This window comes from Pelodiscus sinensis, chromosome 9, assembly GCF_052426305.1.
Source record: "Pelodiscus sinensis isolate ZL-2025 chromosome 9, ASM5242630v1, whole genome shotgun sequence".
NCBI lineage: Eukaryota > Metazoa > Chordata > Testudines > Trionychidae > Pelodiscus > Pelodiscus sinensis.
Genome location: NC_143060.1, coordinates 36,685,378 through 36,708,976, shown reverse-complemented (window position 1 = coordinate 36,708,976; position 23,599 = coordinate 36,685,378). Strand labels below are relative to the sequence as shown.

Below are 23,599 nucleotides of genomic sequence, written 5' to 3'. Positions count from 1 at the left end.
TAGATTCAAATTCATATTTTGATCTCAATGGCAGGCTGTTCCTTTTTCTGTTCTTTCAGAAACATGAAATCCTCAAATTTCACCAAAAAGTAAAGATATAAAATTTGCCAAATTTGAGGCCCTAGTATTTTTGACTAGGGATGTGATAGTATAAACGTGTAGCTAACCTTCATGATCACATCCCCTCCCCCGACTACCTCTGTATCGGATACAGCAACACTGCGGGTGGGGGTGCAGGCGGGAGCCAGTATGTAAAGAGAGTTGGCTTTTAAGCTATGCACACACCCCTCCCATCCCGCAAGCACACGCTCCTGCTGGTGTCTGATACAGAGGCAGCAGTGGAGAGGGAGGCGGTTCTGCATGCACCTACTCTTGGGGAGCTGCCTCTTCTCCTTCTCCCCTCCCCCTCCTACCTCCGCCCCTCGTGTAAACACGGACCCATGGAAAATTTCAGTGGGTCCATTTTTTGCCAAAATAAAAGGTTTTATTTAACAATGCCTATTTTTGACACTATATAATGAGTACAGTAAACTTCTGATAATCTGGCACCTTTAGGACCCAGGGAGTGCAGGATTGTCAAATTGGAAGGGGGGGCTATGAGGGTTCTGGGGTGGGGTGGGAGGGATGGTGGTGGTGGTGGGGCGGCGCTGCGGGACCAACCCGGCAGCACCCCAGCTGCTTTGCCCCAGGCGTCCCCAAGTCAGCCGCTGCTGAAACTGACCAGCGGCTGACTTGGAAGCCCGGGGCAGAGCCGCTCCAATTGTCCGGCTGCCTGGAGCATGTCCGGGTTCCAGGTGATGCTGGACTATCAGGAGTGTCGGACCACTGGATGCCGGACAACTGGAGTTTTATTGTAGTTCTATTTTGTTTTTGATAGGTCTGGTATGATTGATACCAAAAGCTCCATTTATCCTAAGTTTCCTTTTATTCAAGTCTGTCTCACAGTTTGAATAATTTACTCAATAAGTACATGATCTTGCAGGCACACCTCTGGGTCTGCATAGAGCCCATTAGCTCCAATCTTGTGTTGTATTCTATTCTATATATAGGATCTTTGTGCATATGCAGTTTACCTCTTTGGAGCAGCTTGCAGAATTGGGGAACATCTGAATTTTTTTGGACCCCAGAAATATTTCAGAGTTTATACAGCCTTTCCCCCTCATTTTACAGGACAAAAGCATAGTTATTGGAAAATCCAGCAGATGTATTGTTTCCTCTTCCTGCTTGTCTGTTCTTTCTAGAAACTATTTACCCTTCTGTCTTTCAGTGTGATAAATATAAGACTGGAGTTATTGATGGATCAGCATGTAGTAGTCTTTGTGCTAGAGAAACTCTTTATTTTGGAAAATGTTTGTCAACAAAACCCAATAACCAGGTATGACTTTATTTATATAACCTAATGATATGACTGTTTATCTATACTGGGTTTGGGGAGAGAACCAGCATATTAAACAGGCCTTATTGTAAATCACTTCAGATACATTTTACTTATTTAAAGTTTTGCTCAGTAGTAATTCAAGGGATGAGACTATTAAACTATGGATCCTGTGGCACAGCACTTCCATAATCCCCTTCACACAGAGAGAAATCTGAGCAGTCAACCAGTATAGAAGTCTGTCCTGAATTGCTGTTTCTAAGATGTTATATTCCATCTTACATGGATGATACTTTGTGTGAATTTTGGATTTAATTCACTTTCTGTTTCAATAAAATGTAGAAGTGGGCTATGCCCACGGAAGCTCATGATACCATCTATGTGTTTTGTTAGTCTATAAAGTGCTACCAGACCACTTGTTGTTTTAACAAAATGTTTGTCACTCAGTCTTTAATTCTAGGCATTTTGTTTGGTTCAGCACATTTGTGATGAATTTGGGGGAGGGGGGTATGAGGCCCCTGTGATTTAAATAAATAGAATAGTTCAATAAGTATATATATTTAGTATTTCTTAGAGTAATTGATTATTTGGTATATCATATGATGTTGGGGTATATGTATGCTCTAAGTAATAACTATGTGACACTCTACTTCTCTAACATTTACAAATTCCACTTGTAAAATCCTGAAACCTTAAAAATACAATAAACCTGCACTTGGTGTGGACCCTGCATGACAGCATCTGTGAAATCCCACAACACAGTCACTTCCAAAATGGCTGAAATTAAATGTTTTGAGACAGTGTTCTAGTACAGTGGACTTCCTCTTTCCCATCATGCACCACCCAATCAAAATAAATGCCCCTCCTTAGCCTTCATGGAGAAGCTGCTGCCATCGCGTGAAAAATATATTTATGGAGCATGGGCGTCTTCAGGACAGTCTTGGATTAGGCATATGCAGCCTACACAGCTGTGTATGGCTATACTGAATTTAGGGCATCACACTGGTGCCCCAAATATGGTGGTCCTATGCTGTGTATGCTCTGGAATGGGATTGTGGGCAGTGCTGGATCCAGCAGCCTCATCTGCCCCCCCCCCCACTCTCCCTGATTACTCCCTTCCCACGCATGCTCAGTTCTGGGGCTCTGGCAGCCCCCTGCCTCCTTCCACTGTTGGCTGTGCTCAGGCCCCAGTCACCAGACAGCACTGAGCACATGAGAACACAGATTGGAGGACTCCAAAGGTGCAGGGGGCTGCTGCACAGTCGGCAGTTGGAGAGAAGCAGGACTTGGCCCTTCAAAGCGCTGCATTTCTCTGGCTGGCAGCCCAGCTACCCTCTGCTCCTACCACCTGCATTCTCACTGCCCACACCATCTGCCTGCTGCTGTGAAGCTGCAGGTGAGCCTCCCTCCCTGCTCTAGGGTTGCCACCTTTCCTGGACAGGATGCACCAAAAACCTTTGCAGAAAATGGTGTCCGGTCTGCGAAATTTGGCAACCCTCTCTTCCTCACAGCTTCTACCCCCACACTGACTCCCTCCCCCCATGGAGTAGCTGCTCCCCATAGGGGTGTGTGCCTGTTCTAGGCTGTGTAGGGCCTGTTGCTCTTTAAAATCATATTTAGATGTAGTATTATCTCAGAAATGTGTTTTAAAGTGGCACACTATACAGGGAGCTGCCGCTACCGGTCTGGATGCTGACTACTAACAGTTCCATGAGCAAATGTAGCATTCTGATTCATGGCAGTAGAAGACAGGAGATCTTGTATAGCTATAGAATCTCATTGCCTTCTTTCTTCATAGATGTATTTAGGAATCTGGGGTAATCTGCAAGGTGTCATAAAATGCCAGATGGAAGAAACTATTCATCTTGATCTTGGAACTGAACTAGAACCAAGAAAAGAAATAGCTCTGTTTGATAAACCAACTAGAGGAACTACTGTTCAGAAATTCAAAGAAATGGTATATGGTCTTTTTAAAGTAAGTATATGTCAAAGAGGAAAAAATAAGAATAGATGTTGATTCTCACCATGATTTTATTTTAATTTTTTGCCTGGCTGTTCTGTTTGCATTTAATTTGTATACTCTTCCCACTGAAAAGTCCAAACTTACTAAGCTACAGTCTGAAGTAACTTGTACCCACGAAAGCTCATGATACCATCAACATGTTTTGTTAGTCTGTAAAGTGCTGCAAGACTATTTGTTTAAGTAATTACAGTTAGGTTAGCAATAACCATTTATACTAGTTTTGAGAATAACTTTATTTGTTCGCTTTAAAAATCTACTGTGGGGCTATACCTACCTCAAGCGCATTTTAGTGCAAGAAAATCTACAGTCAATCGACAGAACAGAGGGCTTTTTGCGGTGTAGGTATACCTCCTTCTATGAGGGATTACTACTCCTTTTTGCGCAAGAGTTCTTGCACAAAGGTGTGTGGACGCTCAACAGGGATTTCTTGTGCAAAAAAAAAGCCTATCACAAAAAGCACAGGTGCTCTGATGGCCATTCTGTGAATGGCCATCAGAACTTTCTTGTGCAAGAGTGTCCATTCAGCGTAGACGCTCTCTTGCGCAAAAGCACATCGCTTTTGCGATTGTGCTTTTGAGGTGTGGATGTGCTTTTGCAGAAGATCTCTTCTGCAAAAAGCTTCTTGCGCAAAAATCCTGCAGTGTAGACAAAGCCTGATAATGGAGTTTTTCCACAATGTTAGAATGTTAGAAACTACATTGTTTGCTGCTAAGACGATCATGTAAGCATGAAAAATTTTAGTCCCAGGGTCACTTGTTAAAGAGACTGAGTAATTTAAAATAAAAATGAAAATAGCCCTCCTGTACTCCCGTCTGGCCAGCACCTCATGCTTCCACTGCGCTCCTGATCAGACCCTTACGCCATCCTACACCCATTTTGTAGTCATGGTGGCTGGCTGGTGGTCTGCATTGAGTGGGGTGGGCTGTAGGCCAAATAGTTTGAGAGCCACTGATATAAACCAGGTTTTTTTTTCCTCAAAGTGGGATGCAAGCTGCTTGAGAAATGCTGATCTAAAGAGATGTTTACACTGAGGATTTTCTGAAATTCTCTTACTCTGTTATGCAACTCTAGTAGTGTAGCGACTGTGAGAGTATTTGAAATCCTGACAGCTGCTCTACAAGCGTCACTAGTCATGCTCAGAGCTGCTCTATGCAACATGATGGTAAGAATGTTGGTGCCTAGTTTGCAGTAGTGCTTTCCCTTATAATTAACATTGGTGGAACTGCAGAGATGCCAGAGTAATTGCAGGAGACTACCAAAAAATGGTCGGTCTGTAGACAAAGCCGCACACACGCACAGCCCCCCAAAACATAGATGTGTGGAACACAGTTCTGATTCCAGCGAAATTGGGACTTCCCTAATGAAAAGCGCCACAATCTTGCTGGCTTGTTAAACCACTGGAATGAAAGTTGTAATACTAAGTGAAAGAACAAAGCATGAAATACCTTTATTAATATAGGAGTAGTACTGACTAAGTTTTCAATATTTCTTATGCCTGGATAGAAATTATTCTGTTCATTGTAATCTCTCATACTATTGCAAGATGCAAATTTTAATCAGATGATTCATAATAAAACAAGCTCTCAATATTATGAAGTGCTGTTTGAACTCTCAAAACTTTTATAACAAGTGATCCACAAAATGTCTTTTATAAAGATATCTGACAATGTATTAAAGCTGTGATGTCCAACAAGGTAGCCACATGTGGCTATTTGGCCAGTTGAGTGTGGCTAGTTTGCTGCTTCAGAACTGGTGGGACACCACAGTATTAAAGCCTCTTTTAGGCTACATCTAGACCAGCGGTTCTCAAACTTTTTGGGCTTCAGAGCCCTTTACACGTATAAAAATGTATGCTGCGCCCCAGCAGTCCACTGATTGTATGTGTTGTACCTATCAGTGTTTCCAGTTTGTCAACCTTGCGGAGTCCCTGGAGATGTCTCATGGAGCACAGGTTGAGAAACACTGGTCTAGACTACAGGCTTCTTGCACAAGAAACTTTTTTTTGGAAGAGATCTTCTGAAAAAACTTCTTGCGAAAGAGTGTCCATACTGCAAAAGCACATCGAAAAAGCAATGCCCTTTTTTGAAAGAGCAATCTGGACACTATATCTCACATGTAAACAGTGATTGCTATGAACAGAATAGCCACCAGGGACCTGTGCTTTTTCCTCTTACCTCTTCTTCCAAAAAAACTCCCTTTTCCCTGCCCACCCATGCCTTTTTGCAAAAGAGCTCTTTTGCAAAAAGGCCTTCGTTCTTCCTCCTAGAATGAGGATTACCAATATTCTGTTCTTTCAATTTACTTGCAAAAGAATACAATTGCAGTGTGGATGTTCCTCAAGTTTTATCAGAGAGGCCGTTTTTCCAACAAAACTGTAGTGTAGACATACCCTTACTGAGGACAAGGTGTGAATTTTGAGGGCTTTAAAAAGGAAAGTCACATACTTTCAGTGCACCATACACATGAAAGGAACACTTGGTATAGTCCTACAAACACTGCATGTGTAACTTTTAGCGAAACCAGAAAAACCGAAGCATGATCATAGATGCTGCTGTCAGTTCCACATGCAGCTGAGAAGAATGGATAAAATACTTCATTTGAATGTAAAAACACAGGTCACAACCAGTTTAACAGATGTTACCAAAAAACGTATATGGAATTAAATATATGTATTTGTTGTTTCTAGAAAAGGTTGGGTGAACAGGGAAATCTTTCTGAACTGGTTAATCTCATCCTGTCAGTTGCTGATGGAAATAAAGATGGCAGAGTTTCCTTACCAGAAGCCAAGTCAGCGTGGGCTCTTCTGCAGCTAAATGAGTTTCTGCTAATGGTGATCCTCCAAGATAAAGAACACACCCCAAAACTGATGGGATTTTGTGGGGATCTCTATGTGATGGAAAGAGTTGAATATACCTCTCTCTATGGAATAAGCCTTCCATGGATCTTAGAACTTATTATTCCTTCTAGTTTCAGAAGAAGCATGGACCAGTGGTTTACTCCATCATGGCCTAGAAAGGCAAAAATAGCCATAGGGCTTTTAGAATTTGTGGAAGATGTTTTCCATGGACCTTATGGGAATTTTCTTATGTGTGATACCAGTGCCAAAAACTTGGGTTATAATGATAAATATGACTTGCAAATGGTGGATATGAGAAAAATTGTGCCAGAAATTAATGTGAAAGAATTAATTAAAGATCGTCACTGTGAGTCTGACTTGGACTGTGTTTATGGTACAGACTGCAAAACTCTGTGTGACCAAAGTAAAATGAAATGTACTACAGAAGTAATTCAGCCCAATTTGGCAAAAGTATGCCATTTACTAAAAGACTACCTGCTTCGTGGTGCTCCATCAGAAATACATGAAGAGCTAGAGAAACAACTGTATTCTTGTATTGCCCTTAAAGTCACAGCAAACCAGATGGAAATGGAGCATTCTTTAATACTGAACAACTTAAAAACTTTATTGTGGAAGAAAATATCCCATACAAATGATTCTTAGTATCTTTAACCACAGAAGAAAACGTTGCCACTATAGGACGCTTACCACTTTTTATCAAATGCTTCTTTGGCATTTTTGAATTATTTCTTCTTAACTTAGACTTCATTAACTTTTTCCTAAATCTTACTCCAGCAAACACTACTACTACAGTGCTTCGCAGAGAGAGAATGTGCAACTTAATGAATTATCTGGCAACAGTTACAACAGCTTTGTAATTGGACTGTTCCGTCATGGAAATAAAAAACCATGTGCTTGCCTTCCCTTTGCACTTTTGTACAAAATCTTAAACTGGGGTCCCTTGTCAATATTAACTGCGATAATTGACTAATTCAACTTTTTTTTAAAATGCTGTGACTGCCCCATTCATTTATAAATATACACTTAGAATTATTTTTTTAAGTTGTTACAAATGCTTGCCAAAAGATCCACCACTACTATTAGAAATAATGTGCTTGATTTCAAGAGACTTATTGGAATGAACTGAACATTTTGAGAATGAAGTTTACTAATAACTTAGCATGGCAGAATTTGCACAATGGAATTTTTTTTAAAATGGCTAAACTTAGTGACAATTAAAAATTATCCCAGAAAACTGGGTATTTTAGTATGAGATTGTATATATACATTTTTACCTTATACTTTCTTACATCTCTAAAGTTACCATGTTAGCTAAAAGGTCTTAATTAGAGGTCCTGGTTCAGCACACAAAGTTGGGAGCTAAGAATTTAAAACATTTATGTATTTTAAAAGTTGCATATACTACAGGAACAGTAAATTGTTACACAGTGGGATAATAGGAGCTACAAAGCCGAGTCTTGAAATATCAGTAACGTAAAGAAGGTTAAGCAGTAGACACATTTGAAGCCAAGGATTTTATGGACTAGGTGATTCTAAAAGGGTCAGGAGTTATAGATTAGGGTAGGTAGTATGTTTAGTGTCTCAAACTAAGTGAAGTATCTGAAACTACACTTCTAACACTGAGCCAGTCTAAAGTTTGTGTGGTAAGATCAGTCTTGCATTTATTCTCTCCTGGTTTACTTTAACAAATCTCTAAATTAGAGCTATGCTTAAGCTACAAGACAATCTAGATTCTGATCTTGATTTCTCTAAACTTTGGAGGTGTTCAGATTTGGAGTTTTTTGTTTGTTTGGGCTCTTCTTTAACCTAAGCACTAAATCATTAATTAGTGAAAATATTATCCTTGGCATGTTTTTTTAAATGTTTACCGCGTGCAAGGTTTATTCTCTGAAGCAATGAGTGAATACCGAAGATTGGCTTGTGAGGGGAAACCGCTCCCATTTGTCCATATTCCACATTCCTCCTCCCCCAGATTTGTCAGCCAGTTCTTGACTTTGCTCAGGAGTGGCTCAAGTCACAAAATTTTGCAGACTGTGTGTGTAACACACTTGTGAAGACTATGCTTGGTATTCACCTGTAACAAACCCTTCATAAACACTTAATTCACTTCTTCTTGCTCAAGGGAGATGGGGGGAGGGGACGATGACATTTCAAAAGTACTATTTAAAGTGTTTTTTTGCTGCTTTGCAAGTCTTTTCTGTTTTAACTAGGACTTAAGAAATGTTTCAGTAAATTGGTTAAACTGGTTTTTAACCTGTTTATTATTTAACTGGATAACTGACTAAAGCCGGGCCTGGGCTAGGGACTGCTTCAGCCTCAGACTGCTGGGCAGCTGCCCTCCACCACCCTCTCCTGCCAGAGCAACCCATTCATGGCAGACCTGGGCTCCCTATGGGCAGAGGCTGCTCTGTGGGCAGCCAGGTTCCCCACAGATAGACTGCTTCTGTGTCTGGAGCAGCCCCTCTCTGTGACAGGAGAGGAGCTGCTGCAGCCCCTACTACCTACTAGTTGAACAAGTATCCATTTTGGGTGATGCTTACATGTTAGCCAGTTAAATTTTCACATCCCTAGAGGATTTTATTTTCTTCCACTTCTGTATATACTGTCGGAAATATTAATTCTTGTTTTAGGGTTTTTTGGTAAAGTTATTTGACTCTTACAGGGTCTACCTTCTGCTGTCTCCTTAAAGATAAGACCTGTGGTGTCTCCTCTTTGAGGGCAGATCAATCACTTTTTCTTACTGGATAAATCTGAATGTGAATATTATTATTGCTATTGGGAAGTAAACTATTGAACCTAGTATTATGGATATTCTAAATGTTTTGGGATAACTGGAAACTTCTCACCAATGCTGTTTATTGTACATTTTGGCTGCTACTGCACCACCGTCAAGGAGTTTTCATTTAGAATGTTAATTGTTTACAATAAAAAAATCCTTTCCCTTTTTTTTACAGTATTTATTTTGTAAGTTAATAAGTGTCTAAGAATTAAAGGTGTTGTCAAAGAATTTTAGACCAACTTCAGATGTCCAACTTCAATTTGATTTTAAACGATAGAAAAGGAGCAAGTCACTAGAGCAACACTTGGCTTTGTCTACACTGGCAATAGAATGACAAACCTTTTGTTATGGATAGGTGCTTAAGTCTCCTTCTCTCCCTGTAGCAACAATTTTGCCTCAAGTGCTAGTGTAAACAGTGCTTCATTCCCCCCCCCCCCCCCCCCACTTTCCTGCTGATCAAAGCAAAGCCTCTTACATGGGGGAATATAGTCAGCAAAAACTTCAACAATATTCACACATGCTGACTTAACAGGGCCCTTTGATAGGACAGTATTGTTGCTAAAAGCTGGCATATATAGTAACTCAGGCTGTCAGATCTTGTTTGTCCATTTTCAGCAATAATTAAGGGATAAATAATTCAAATGAGGTTATTTTAAAGGACTTGAACCCTTAACTCATTTTGAAAATGTGAGCACTATAGTAAATCTATACTTGATGATTTGTGAGATCAGTCTTGTTGTGCCCGCTAAATGTTACAAAAGCATTAGGTTATGAACCCTTTGGGGTAATTAAGCAATTGCAATTAATGGGACTAATAGGCCTAAAGTTAAATGCTGTTCAATTCATGTTTCATTTAATAAAAATAGTTTAAAACAGACTGACAGATCAGTTTTAGTGCTGGACTAAGGCCTAGTTGACTATCAGGGAAGTGACATTTCAAAGGAGGAATGCAGAAGTGCCTATTAACTAGTTGATGGAAATTAATCTAATATCCTTATCCTGGATACTAGCTATTGCTGCACCTTTCTCATGTATAAATTTACATTTGCACTGCAAGATGAACTAGTGAGTGGAAAGCATTACTGCTTTTCAACTCCTGCCTGCAAGACCTAAAATGGCATAGGCAAGCTAGACTGGATTGCAAGATTATTGCAAGTGTGATGGTCTCTTGAACTATGGTCATCTTGCTAGCTTCACTTGCAACCACAGAATTTGCAAAGTGTGCCAAATTTACCAGAGCAGTGCTTTGACTGGATGCAGCTGGAGCACATGGGTGTTGTGTGAAATCAGCATGCAAGGTCATATACACTTGTTTTAATAGCAGGAACAGTGGCCTGAAACCAGAATCAGGTAATTCTGCACCTAGTAAACAAAAACCTCAATAGGCTGTGAGCTTCAGGTACCCCAGCCCTGATCTACTGTATTCCTCAGTAATAGAATCCTGCTTTAGAGCTTTTGCTTAAAGTTCCCAACTCGTGATCATGTAAAACATCCAGCTTCAGCATAAACTAGTTTAGTGTCATGGATCTGCAGCTAGCCTGAAATCGCTCATGCCAAGACCCCAAAAATCTGATATCTAACATTCTAGACTGCTAGCAAAGGCAATTATAGCATGTAGTGATAATGAAAATGTTTCAATAGAGGGAGATTCTTGAGTCAACTCAGAAAAACTAGCAGCACCAACACTTAACTCAGGACATTTTGTCCCCTTGCTACTATAGGTCACTATTGAAACTGTACTTTAACCAGCTGCATCTTTCCTTTAGGGAGGTACAAAAGCAGTTCTTACATGTGTATGGAGAAACTTCCAACTAACCTTACAAAGTTTGGAAATCACTGTCTTTCACATTTACTTTTCCATTGTGCTCTAGGTGACAGCAAACTTTTCTTCCTCTGCTTTTGTCATTCGTCAACTTTCACTCTGTATAGCATTACTGGCCACAAGATGTTACAATTCTTTTTCTTCCTGGACAGTTCATCCATTAAATTAATCTCTAAGTGAGGTGTTTAAATATGGAATTAGCCTGTACTAAATAGAGATTAAAGTCAACATTGGTAAAGGATGGTTCAAGATATCCCACTTAATTATCTAATATTTATGTAGATAAAAAAAGTTAGTCCAGGGAAATCTTCTCATGGCACATCAGTATTACCATTACTCAGTTGCTAATTAATTTCAAGAATTCTGCAAGCAACCTTATATACTAGCATTGCCACCAACATTCCTTGAAACTTTCTTGGTATTTAATGAGCTATCCAATCCCCTGAACACTGCATTTGTTCTTGAGCAAGTTTACAGTTGCTCAAGGAAGAATTAAGGTGGAATGCCAGTTAGGAGTCTCTGCAAGGGGTCTGTATGTATTAAAACTGCCACTTCCCCAGGACAGCTGTTTCAGACCCCCTTTGCAAGGAGCAACTGCCATATCTCTGGAGACCAACTATTGGCCAGAGATGTGGTTCTTTGGCCCCTTCTGATTGCAGCTCCAGACCCTTCCCCAGCTGGGCTAATACTGCAGTATGGGCACTGAAGGAGCTCTTCCACCACCCCCTCCCTGTCATCTATGAGTGGAAAAGGGACTTCATGCCACATGAGAGGAGGGTGTGGTATTACACATCACTGAGTAGAGTACAGCCCTGATGGGGCCACAATGAGACAGGTACAGTTTCTAACTTGCAGTCACATGTGCCGTTTATAGGCACACTGAGTGCCACTATTAAGTACACATTCTTCAGCAGGTTTTGTTATTGTACATACATAAATCCATTTAATTAACACTAATTTCCTTTTGAGTTATCTACAGATCACCAATGCCTATGACTTGCAGGTGGAGTATTTAAAAATCTCACCTTACTTTCTAACTAAAGCTAATTCCAGTACAACTACAGACAAAGGTATAGTATGGGAAATAGAGCTAGTGCCAAAGAGTCACAGGGTGAGGAACTCTATAGATGACAAAATGAAACTTTACAATGTTATCCAGTGAGTTCTGAAATGCAGTACACGTTGGAAGAATCTTTAGGCATACTAACTTACCTTGAAGACAATCATCTCCTGTTCCAATACCGCAGAATCTAGTTTTGTAAGCATCTTACTCTATTTGGACTTTATTTAGATAAAGCATCTTTAGATCAAATCTTAATAAGCCAATGCTACACAGTTGCTGGTTCAATAAATTTATTTTACTTTTCAAAGTCTTCATAGAAAATTGTGGAAGAGATCTTAGCTATCAGCTGCACGTTCCTGGTCCCTGAGGAAGCTAGCCTTCTTCTGAGCAACACGATCTTTCTTCTGGGCAAGGGACAACTTGGGACGGTTCCATCTGCAATGTAAACATGGTATAAATACATAAGGCAGTAATAATAAATCTAGAGATCAAAATGCCAGGAGCTACCTGACCTTAAGGAATGAGTGTAAGATTTATATTATGTATAGGAAACACTGTTTGAGTGTTCCTATAGTACTCTAATTAGGGATATAAAATACAGTATAAAAACAGTAACTATGTAACTGATCAAAGTAGGGATGTAAGCGAGTAGTCAACTACTCGATAAGCATAAGCTTATCAGATAGTTGAGTAGAAAACTCAACTACTTGCTCTCCCCCACCCCTCATACAGAGGCGGGGGCGGGAGGGGAGGAAGAGAGAGAGAGAGAAAAAACAGTGCTGGAGGGAGAGCTGGATTAAAAGCTGGTCTCTCCCCCCCCCCCCCCCCCCACAGACCATCTCCACAGTGCCACTGCCCTGCCCCTCCTCCTCCTCTTCCCCCCCCCCCAGAGGCAGGGGTAGAGGAGGAGGCTACTCTGGCAGCAGTCACCATCTACGGCAAGCCCTGGCTGCTCTTCCTGGCATGAGTCAGGAATGAGCAGTCCCAGCTCATGATGGTTGGGGACCACTGTGCCTCTGCATTTTAAGTGTAGTAAGAACAACAGCGATCCCAGAGTGAGCTTCCCCTTATCAACTCACTGTGTAGTTGATACAGACTGTATCGACTACATGATTAAGCAAATACCCATTCCTTAACATCCTTTGATCTAAGTTCTACGGTTAATGTTTCTCTGGGAACCTACAGGTATAGAAGATCCTGGAGCAGTGCTGGCTCCCAGACCCGCACCTGAAACTTTGCCACTGACAAGCAACCCAGGGAGTGCAGGATCCTGGCTGCCACCCCATGCCTCGGGATGTTGCCACCCAAAATGCTGGGCATGGAGCTGGCAACCCAGAGAGACCACAGCTGTGCCAGGATGATGAGCAGCAGCAGAGCTCCAGGTGTGGTGGCAGCAGTCTCTCTCACATGGTCAGCAGCTAGGACCCGAGGCAGCAGCAGGGTCCAACCACAGTTGGGGAGCCCAACAGCCCAGTGGGTCCCTGGAATGTCAAGTAGCTACAGAGTCCTGGCATGGGATGGCAGCAGCATCCCAGATCTGGCTCCAGCAGTGCCTCTGGCACCAGGCGCCAAGCAAGGAGAAACTCTACACCCCGAGTTGGCAGGTGGGACCTTAGACAGAGTTTAACCATTAACCAATAAGTCAATGCTCATCCATTCTTGTAAAGTGGTTAAGCTCTTACATTCATAACTTTTAATTTTCTTTCTGGGGTTAAGACAATGGATTAGTTGGTATCACAACAAGGTTTGGTCAGATTATAAAAGTGCACCCTGTTTTCAACGGTAGTATCCAGTTTACTGCCAAGGCAAATAATTCTAAGTTGTGTAGCAGTGGGACTACTGGGTAAGCAGTTACCCAGTCACACCCCTAAGGAGGAAAAAGTTTACCTCTTCTTTTTAACTTCTCTCTTCGGTTTCTTTTCATGGACTGGATTCTCCCGTATACCAGCATGGGCTTTTTTATACATCTCCTCCATCTGCAAGAAATACAATATACCCCCAATCAGATCAAGAATGTTCATTCAGCACATATAAGTTCAGAATTATCCCACTCCCAACAACATATCAGTGATTAAAGAAAGAATGTTAAGGTCAAATGTGATCTCTCAACATTTGCATCAGTCCTACAGAAAGGTCTAAAGCAGACTCGGAACAGAACACAACCTCCTAAAACACTACATCTCCCCCCCACCCTGGAAAAGTAACTTGTATGCAATTTAACAATGGGATGCTAGACACACAAGGCAGGGGGCAGCAACAGCCCACAGAGTAAGGCTAGGTCTACACTGTATACCTTAAATGACACAGCTATTCTGCTACATCCATGGTGTTGTAAGGTGCACTGTGTGACCGCTCAGTCACCATGGGGAGAACTTTTTCCAGGACAAAATAAAACCATCTCCAACAAGAGGCAGTAGCTGCATTGCCAGGATCACAGTTCCTGCTGATGAAGCACTATCCACACTGGCCCTTTTCATTGCTAACACTTGTCATTCAGGAAGACAGCTTTTTTTTCCCCACATCACTGAATGACAAGTGTCAGTGCAGATGAAGTCTAAGATGCAGTTCAAAGGCAGTAAGCCTGAAACTCCCGTAGGAATGTGCATACAAACATGCACTACAGATTATACACTAGAACCTTTATTCTTCCAAACTTATCAAATGGTAGGGATATTAAATGCCACCGGGAAGATCTACTAAAGACCCACTAAATTGAACATTGAGGGTACCCCACAACAATGCCAGTACGCCTCGATTCACAAGGAGTAAGGGAAGTCGGGGAGCATTTGCTTCCACTCCCACTGTGGAGACAACGCTGAAGGTCAAATTAAGGTACATCAACTCCAGATATGCAATTAACATAGCTGAACTTGCATATCTTAATTTGTCTTTCCAGGTAAGTATAGACAAGGAATATGTGAGTTGGTCAAGGTCACAAGAAGCCTACAGGGGAACAGAGACTTGGATCAGTCTCATGAATCCCAGGGCAAACGTCCTAATGAGTAGATGATCCTCTCTGAAGTCTACCCCATGTTATATGCACAGCTTTTTCAAAATGTTGTCCTTTCACAACCTAAATTAAGAACTAGCACCGGCAGTTGTTTAAAATTAAACTGGAACATTTAGCTTTCCCCAGGCAAGGGAGGAAGAATAGTCATGCCAATTTCACCAGGCTATATATGTCTGATGGAACATTTGGTTATGTTTTGGTTCAAATTAGTGATTATTAACTATGCCATGTGTAAATGAAATAAACTAAAAAAAAAAAATCCATGTCATTTTTCACAATAGTGGTAGTGTTTTGTACAGCTGTAGCTTAATCAAGACAGAAATTTTACAAGGGTGAGAGAATAGTAGAGTCTGAGTTGCTAATTCTTAAGCCACACACTGATGAATGTGTTTAGTGCTATATCAGCAGGACAGCATCTCCCACTGACATAGCTATCATCACTCATTGGGGTGGTTTAGTTATGCCATCAACATAGAGCAGCCACACAGGAAACTTTATAGTGGCATAGCTGCACTGTAAGATCTGTAGCACTGACATACCTTTGGCTATTTCAGTGAAACTTTTTACGTAGATCCCGCCCAAAAGGAGCTGGTAAGCATACAGCTCTTTAGCATATCTAGTTTATGGGCAATTTAAAAAAAAAAGTTTACAGACTACACACTTCATGGCAATATAAACTGCATAGACAGCATCAGAGAATAAAAAAGTTATATTATAAATGTCAAAGTTTCAATGTAATTTTTAAATGGAATGTCCTAAATATTTAGTATACTAAATTTTAGTTGGAGTTATTTTAAGACCAGACGTTAGAACACATTAGCAAAATGATTTACAAGATACTAACATAACAATACTTAAACTAACAAGGGCAGTCTGTAGTGTTCTCACATTATAAAGCTATTTGATCAGCTTTTTTCAGGTGATACAAACAAAAGCTTCTCAGAGGCTCAGGCCACATCTAGACTATGGAGAAGATTTGATGCTGCAGTGGTTGACCTGGCGGTTGATTTAGCGGGTCTACTAAAGACCTGCTAAATCGAATGCTGAGGGTGCTCCCATCAACGCAGGAACTCCCACTCCTCATCAGGAGTAAGAGCAGTAGACAGCAGCTTTTCTTCCGTTGACCTATGCTGTGAGGATGGCGCTGAAGGTACATCAACTCCAGTTTTTTACGTAGCTGGAATTTCTTAACTTAAGCCAACCTTCAGCCGTAGAGTACCTGGCCTCAGAAGTGACAGTGAAATAAGGGGAAAAAAACATACGAGTAAGAGACAAGACCCACTGGCAAGGAAGTTAGTAAGAAGAAAGTTAGTGAGTTATTCTGGCAGACCACAGTGTCATGGGAAAAAGTAGATTGTTCCTTGCTCTGATATTTGTCAAGCAAGACATTTAACAAGCTGTTAAGATTTTTGATAGCTCCAACTTCAGCATCTTTTTGGTGCATGAAGCATACAGTATGACTAGAGAGGCCATATGTTTAGCCTTTATGAGCAGCTGTTCTGGGTTCAGGAAATGTGTCCAGCTTTTTAGAATCATAGCACTAGGCTTGCACAGGAGCCTGGCATTGGAGTATCCCTTTGATCTGATAACATGCTATATAGATGGTCCACATTATATTGCAATGGAAAAGTATTTGCATCACCAGCATCAATTTTAAACAAGACAAATGATCTTTTAATGCCACTACTAAAATGCAATTAATTTACAGACAACGTCTTACCATGTCAGGTGTTACACTGTTCTTTATATACTGGGAGAACTGTTTTTTGTAAGCATCTTCATCCTCCTCCATCAGGTAACGCATGTAACCTGCAACATTCTGACCCATGATGTGCTTGCGATGAACCTCTGCGTTAAATTCTTTGCTTTCTGAGTCATAACCAGGGAAACGTTTGGTGCTATGAAACATGAGTTATAAGTTAGTGGTCAGAATACATCACTTAATCAAGGCTGATTTATGAAGCCACAGTTCTACAGGTCTCAAGTGACTGACACAAAACAGCCCCCATAGAGGTAGCTGGAAAGTGTGACCAAAGAAAAAACATTTAACATAGGTAACAGATGCTTTCTGTAAGATTAAATTAAGAAATGAATTTGCAAGATGATATCTTCAGCTGCCATCAGTCCCGTCTTGAAACAATGACATACATCTCACACAGACTGAGGACCAACTACAGACTGCTCAGTCATTGGGGTATCATCATATAGCAGCCAAGTTAAACAGCCCAAAAAAGAAAGCAGCCAATACTGAACTACCCCTCTTTCCATCAAGTTATCCTAGCTACTGTTTGCAGACTATTTTTCACAACTTTATTAATAAAAGCAAACACTAAAATTAGGAAATGCTGACAACCACCTCGAGTCATGATCATTCACTGATCCTAGCTTAATGCAGAGATTGCCAGGACTTACCCAGAAACCTGTGCCACCAATGTAGATGAATTTTAGAGTCTGGCCCAAGTTTCCACTAATAGTTGTATAAAGGGTTTAAGACCAATGATCAGGGCTTGACAAATAATACAATCTACTCGCCCGTATGGAGTAGATTGCAACCCGGAAGAGCCGGGTTCAGGCGATCTGCGCATGCGCAGAACGATCTGCACATATGCAGATCGCTGGACAGCGTGGCTGGCAAGCGGGGCTCACCACGGTTTGGCGAGCCCTGCCAATGATCATTTCGAACCTAGAGTACATAATTTCTCAAAATAGAAAAATCTCACAATAGGAGTTAAACCAGAGAATTAAAAGGAATTACATTTTACTAACTGTTTCTATGGCAATATGAATGGTAAGAAGTGTTTAGCCTGCTTAACAGCAGCCAATAGATAGTCAAAGTAAAAGGTGATTATATTGCTGTATTTTACTAAACTCTATGGAAATAAGCATTTATTTTTCTCCCATAACTTTGAGTCCTTGGGAGGAGTGTCAATAACATTTACTGAAAATAAGTGAATACTACTTGGAATTAAACCAGATTACCACTAACATGGTCACTCCACACTGAATTCAAGTAACCTAACAAGAAGTTAAAATATTACTACAATGCATATAAAGTGTGAACTCTCCATTTTTAAAGTCCCCTGTGACCAATTTATCTGAGATTAAGTTACCTATGAGGGATGGACAGGCCGCCATCCACTGCACCCTTTAGCGCACCGAAGACTTTGTTTCCAGTGGTAGTTCTGGCAAGACCTGCATCCAGGTAGCATGTAAAAGCACCAGGCTGTCCATCCACACTTTCCACATTGTATTCATCACCAGTCACTTCAACTTGGCCTTCATAAATCTTATCAAGGCCAAATTTGTTCAAAAGCTGTAACAGGAACGATGCAGTGTAAATATGTCTTCCTCCAGAGTTCTCTCCATATTTAGGTTCTTTGATATAAGAACCAAAAAAAGGTGTTTTCGTGTTGCAAGACAATCATCATAAAACTTGATTCTGTATGTGTGGCAGTATGAATGTATTCTACATAGGTGCACTCTCAGTAATAATGCACATTGTTACCTAAAAAAGTTTTTAACTGCAGGTACTAAATAAATCTGTGCATACTTTAGACCACCCATGCAATTAGACAGCTACACTGGCTAATCAAATCAATCTACACATTCAGGGTTTAAAAAAATATATATTTAGAACACATACCAAATAAGTCAGAGGTACATACGTGTTAATTTTCTACTCATTTATCAAAGCAAGCCTTTTGATATTTATATATAAGTTTAATGGGTACCTACCCTGCGGGCCAGCAGCAGACCTGTACAATAGGCTGCAGCATAATTGGTCAAACCAACTTTGATGCCATATTTTGGCAACTCATGAGAGTACGCAGCACAAACTATCATATCGCCTTCAATCCTGGCATATGCAATCTGACAACAAAATAAATGTTAGCATTTTCACACTGACAACAACATTGTGGAAATCCTACTAAAGTAAATGGGAGTACTGCCAAGATTTCGGGAATACAAAAGTATACAACTAAATTCTTCCTATCTTTCCTCATTTAAAACGTATTTCTGATGACAAAAGGCTTAAAAGCAGATCTCAAAATTGTAAAGGCACAGAAATCAGTCCTCATCAAAACAGTGGAACGCCTTTTTTTCCTCACTTTAGGTAAGTGAGTGTAAATGGAGTCTTAACCAAGTTATTTAGCTCTCCCTTCACAAGGAGGTTTGAGACTGCAATATAACAAGTCATTTTAAGAGGACATCTATTGTAGACAGTAAATGGAACTGGGATTCACTGACACAGACAACTCCCAAACATCCTAAGTTTTCTTTTTGATGAAATGCACAGCATAATTCACCCTGTAATTATGCAAAAAGCCTCCCTGATGTAATAAGTTGCAGTATAGTTCTGTGATAATTAGGGATGTGAAAGTGTAAACCTATACATGGTTAACCAGTGGGCCTGTGCTTATCAATTAACCTTCACAGTTACACACAATCTTCCCCCTCTCAGTGCCTCTTCATCAGCTTCCAGGGAGCACCCCTCCACACGTGTAAACACTGACATTTTCAGCAATTACACATTTACTTAAACACATTTTTACATCCCTAGTGATAATGTAATCTCAATACTGTTTTTGCTATGGCATCAGAGCTAAACTGACAAATAGAAACAAAGTCACTTGTAATGGTAGGGTTCAGGGGGAATTAAAATGCAATGGCTAAGATTACAACCTTTCCTAGTTTCAACTTTTGTGTATTTGACAGCAGTGACATTTAATCAATTTCACTCTTCCTCTGAATTCAGATATTTCCTGTATTTCTATGGTACTTTCAGCTAACAAGATGAAAGAAAATGTTTTTAAAAGTGGCAGAGGACTGAGGGTCATGTGCAACATTTGTAGGTATTCTGCACTTTTACAGTAGTTTTCTGTTGTCTTATTTTCTTCAAACTGACTGTAGTATAGTCTTTAAATGACTAACAGATATTGCTATACCAGTTAACCAGGCCTTAGAAAACAGAGTTGCTTTTATCCTCCACCTTACTGTAAAGCAGGAGTTTCAAACTCTCGACCCACGGCACAATCCAGTCCAAGAGTTCTGGCAGGCCAGGCCCCAAGCTCTTCCTCTCCCGCAAGTCCTTCCCCCTCTATGGGACCCCATCCGCAGAGGAATGCAGCCTCGGGGTTTACTGGGAGACCTGGTGCACTGCAGCCATCGGGGGGGTGCGAGTCGTGGAGGGCCCTGACAGGTGCTGCTACCCACACCCGGGCTTCCCAGAGACCCCAAAGGCCGCATCCCCCTCTCCAGTGATGGGAGTGCCCAGGGGAGGACAAGCAGAGGTCAGGGCAATTGTGGGAAGGGGTGGGATTTTGGGGGGGGGACGGGGACACAAAAACAGACAGGCTTCCTCCACACCCTGCCAGGAATCCCAGGCTGCACAACTGCCTGACTAGGGGTGACCCATCAGGCAAGGAATTTGAGACCCCTGGCGCAAAGATTGAAAAGACAGTATATTTTGGAAAGTGTTATTTCTCTATGTATTAAAGAAAGTTTTTACTGCAGGGAGACAGGATGACATCATCATGTCACCCTGCCCCTCAGCCTCAACAGAGGCCCCAGAAGGAGAAGAGGCAGTCATGGCTCAGGGTTCTCCTCCTGCCCTCAGGGGGCATCTTGGGCTTCCCACTGGCTCCTGGCTTCCCCGAAGGAGGGCCAGGGGGCGGCAGCAGCGGCTCCTTGCTGCATTTGGGGGCCCCAACACTCCGGGACCCAGTGGGGAACCGCCACCTCCGGCTGCTTGGGCCAGGTGTGCTGGAGCTGCCGCATGCCTGGAACACCCTCCTGCCCCCACAAGATTATCTGGCTTCCTGCTGGTGAGCGGGGAAAGAAGAAAACCCTGACACTCTGCGCCAGAGGCCGATTGCAGAGAGGCATGTGGTGCTGTGGAGAGGGCCAGGGTCTGCGCCACACCCAGCTGCTGGGGAGGGGAAGGCTCGGGACCACACCAGACCCGGCCTCTCACCCCCACATCATGGCCAAAGCCCTGGCCTCTTGTACCTCCCTCTCTGGCAGGCAAGCCAGGCTTGCTTACCCTCAAAGGGGTTTGGCGAGCTTAGCGATCAGGGGGCACCACCCCCTAGTAGACAAGCAAGCAAAGAATCCTTACCTGGCAGATAATATCTCTGTTGGTAACACGTACTATCATCCTGTATTTAGGGGTGTTGTATTTGTTTTTATCTTGAATCACCAAACGCTTACGGGCATAATAATCAGTCTTTCCCTCTGAGAAGACAATAGTGTTTGTATGGACATGAGAAACAAACAACATGGCCTCGTATCAATATAGTTTACTTTTGAGCTATGGAAAAACCGTACCTCTCCTTCTCCTGAATTTCACTTGGTACCTCTTGAAGTAGGCCTTATTCTTGACAACTTTTACAAACCCCTTGAACAAAGAGAACATAATTACAACCAGACACAATTAGGACAGTACCAAGAAGTCTTCTTATGGCTATCATGAATTATAAGTGTTGCGATTGGGAGGGTAAAAAGGTGGGTTGTACAGTGTTTTCTGAGACTAACTGTAAGTTATCCCAAGGGAAGAAAGGAAAGGAAACTGCACTCTCTATCTTAAGGTACATCTTGTGTTTCATGTAGATTCACGTGAGATAGAGAAATACAGCAGAGAGGCTATTCAAATATATAAATATCCACTACCCAGATGCTTCTTAAAACTACGTTACTCAAGTAAACAAATATCACTTATTACCATGTAGTGATACTTATTTTCACAATCAAACCTGCTCTTAAGCCAACTAATAATGCCAAAAGGACATTTAGCAGCTTTAACATCAACGTGGTAAGAAAAGTCTTCAACACTTATTGCTGACCACATTAAGTTGGTACATTTGCATCAAAGCCCAACTTTGATTCGGGGGAAAGGAAAACAATAATGGCATGACCCTGCGCTGCCGAATTTAAAGCCAGTTGCTGGAGATGGGGGAGCATTTCCACAGCCACCCAGAGAGACGGGAAAGGCAAGTGCTTTGTTTTGCCCCTGGTATAACCCAGAACACCAGCCCTACCCCCTCCCGTCTCACTCGCACTTAAGAGGCAGCGCCGAGCCCGGCTCTGTTCCTACGCTGGGCGCCAGGCCGAGGCCTTGCACGCGCGGCTCAAGGGCTGCCACGCGGAGCCGCGAGAGCCCGGCGCTCTGCCGCGCCGCACCGGGGAGGAGACATGGCGGAGACACCCGGCCCGCCGCTCCCTACAGCCCGGATAGCCGGCGCCGAGGGACTGGGCCTGCGGAGCCCGCAGCTGAGGCGCTGTGCGAGGCTCGTGCCAGCGCTACTGCCCGCGGGGAGCCGCCCGCCCTGCCGGCAGCAGCGGGCCCGAGCGGCGGGGGCAGCCATTAGGCCACGCTGGAAGCTGCTGCCGCCGGGCCCGGTCGCCTCCACAATCAGAGTCCATCGGGCCGGCGGGAGCCCCGCTGGCGGCTGCAGCGGGCGCGGGGCACCGACCCCAACTGCCCCCATCCCGGCTGGGCCCCTGGCGCGCGGTACTGACCATAGCGCCAGGCTCTGTCCCGTCTCGGCTTAGGCCGGGGCCCGCTCAGCGCAACGTCTACGGCCCGTAGCACTGGGGGAAAAGGCCGCGCCCACTGCGCAGCCGCAGCACCTAGCCTGGTCGACAAGGCGGAGCCGCCGCCGCCGCCTCAAGAGAGCCGCCCAGCGCGCCAGCGTCGCGGAAGAGAGGTTGGTGCCCTCTCCGGGGAGGCGGAGACATCGCACCTTGGAGCCCTGAGCGCTGTGGAAGGCTCCTGCCAAAGGCCCTGCTGGTCCCTCGACAGCTCTGGGTGCCCCACCTACCCCCTCTCGGCTCCCACGCAGCCCCATCTATTCGTTAATTCACCCAGGGGGGCCCAGGCGCCCAAGAACACATCTAGGGACCCCTGGCTGCCAGTTCTCCAGGCTGTTCTGTCTCACCCCCATCCTAGACTTCTCCAGGACTCCCCATAAGCCAAGCTTCCCCAAAGCTCTCCCACCCAGCCGGATTCCCAGCTACCGTGCTCCTTCCTGCATGGATGTCCCCATGCAGCCCTGCCCACGAATCCCACTCCCACTCCGTTCCGCTGGATCACTGACGCTTTGTCTTCCCCTTGAAATATACCTTCTGCCAGCAGTAGTTTAACAGCAAAGGCGCCACTGTGGCCATCCCTCTTGCTGTTGCAATTGTGCATCTTCTTTGCAGCCCCTGGAATGCTTGTAGGGTTGCCAGCCCTGAGCCCTCTTCCACACTCCAAACCCCTCAGATTGTCTGGTGCTAACTGAACTTTGTTATGGGCACCAGTATGGAGCTGATGTGTCACACGTCATCACCATACTGATGCACATAATAAAATTCATTCTGCTCGGTAAGTGGAAGTATAGCATTAAAAAAATTAACATTGTTGCCAACTCTCCTGCACCAGAGAGTAGGCAACCCTAAATGCTTGGTTTGCAAACTAAAATATTCCCTGACAAAACTGTCCTTAATGGTTTCTTAGTGGTACCTTGTCCCATTCCAGAACCACGGATGAAGAAACAAGGTCTTTTAAACTTCTGAAAATCAGGAAATAAAGAATTGAAGTCCATGCTATTGCAGCTTTAAGTCTGCCATTCTTGAGCAGGCCATTTCCAATGAGAACTATAGGTCCGCACTCCAACTGTGTTCACTGTT

The 23,599-nt window shown here is 43.0% G+C and overlaps 2 protein-coding genes and 1 non-coding gene across 5 annotated transcripts in view; 1 reads left to right on the top strand and 2 right to left on the bottom strand.

The window, feature by feature from the left end:
• Nucleotides 1-9,201, top strand: part of DIPK1A (divergent protein kinase domain 1A) — a 29,924-nt gene extending 20,723 nt beyond the window's left edge. For both annotated transcript variants that reach the window (XM_075936546.2, XM_075936545.2), the window contains 3 exons: nt 1,268-1,375; nt 3,174-3,350; nt 6,085-9,201. In XM_075936546.2, coding sequence (XP_075792661.1) covers nt 1,268-1,375; nt 3,174-3,350; nt 6,085-6,897 — 1,098 coding nt within the window. In that variant the 3' untranslated portion in view covers nt 6,898-9,201. The remainder of the gene's footprint in view (nt 1-1,267; nt 1,376-3,173; nt 3,351-6,084) is intronic.
• Nucleotides 9,202-12,192: 2,991 nt separating this feature from the next.
• Nucleotides 12,193-22,602, bottom strand: RPL5 (ribosomal protein L5). Of its 2 annotated transcripts, XM_075936548.2 has the most exons (8): nt 22,448-22,602; nt 21,257-21,326; nt 21,048-21,163; nt 18,665-18,799; nt 18,040-18,242; nt 16,650-16,827; nt 13,807-13,895; nt 12,193-12,354 (listed from the first exon to the last, which is right to left on the bottom strand). In XM_075936548.2, the coding sequence occupies exons 1-8, from the start codon at nt 22,448-22,450 to the stop codon at nt 12,255-12,257; spliced, it is 894 nt and encodes a 297-aa protein (XP_075792663.2). In that variant the 5' UTR covers nt 22,451-22,602; the 3' UTR covers nt 12,193-12,254. The 2 variants fall into 2 exon arrangements, with proteins under 2 accessions (XP_075792663.2, XP_006114225.3); XM_006114163.5 differs by lacking the exon at nt 22,448-22,602 and having other exon boundaries at nt 21,257-21,359.
• LOC112544286 (small nucleolar RNA SNORD21) lies at nt 17,043-17,138 on the bottom strand. Its single transcript, XR_003087617.1, has one exon. It is a non-coding gene; the product is annotated as a small nucleolar RNA SNORD21 (small nucleolar RNA).
• Nucleotides 22,603-23,599: the final 997 nt, after the last annotated feature.

Coding starts and splice junctions, on each gene's coding strand:
- RPL5 (XM_006114163.5), bottom strand. CDS start 21,344: ATGTTCTCTTTGTTCAAGGGGTTTGTAAAAGTTGTCAAGAATAAGGCC. Junction 21,164..21,256: donor GAAATTCAGGAGAAGGAGAG/GTACGGTTTTTC, acceptor TTGTCTTCTCAG/AGGGAAAGACTGATTATTAT. Junction 18,800..21,047: donor ACAGAGATATTATCTGCCAG/GTAAGGATTCTT, acceptor TTTTGTTGTCAG/ATTGCATATGCCAGGATTGA.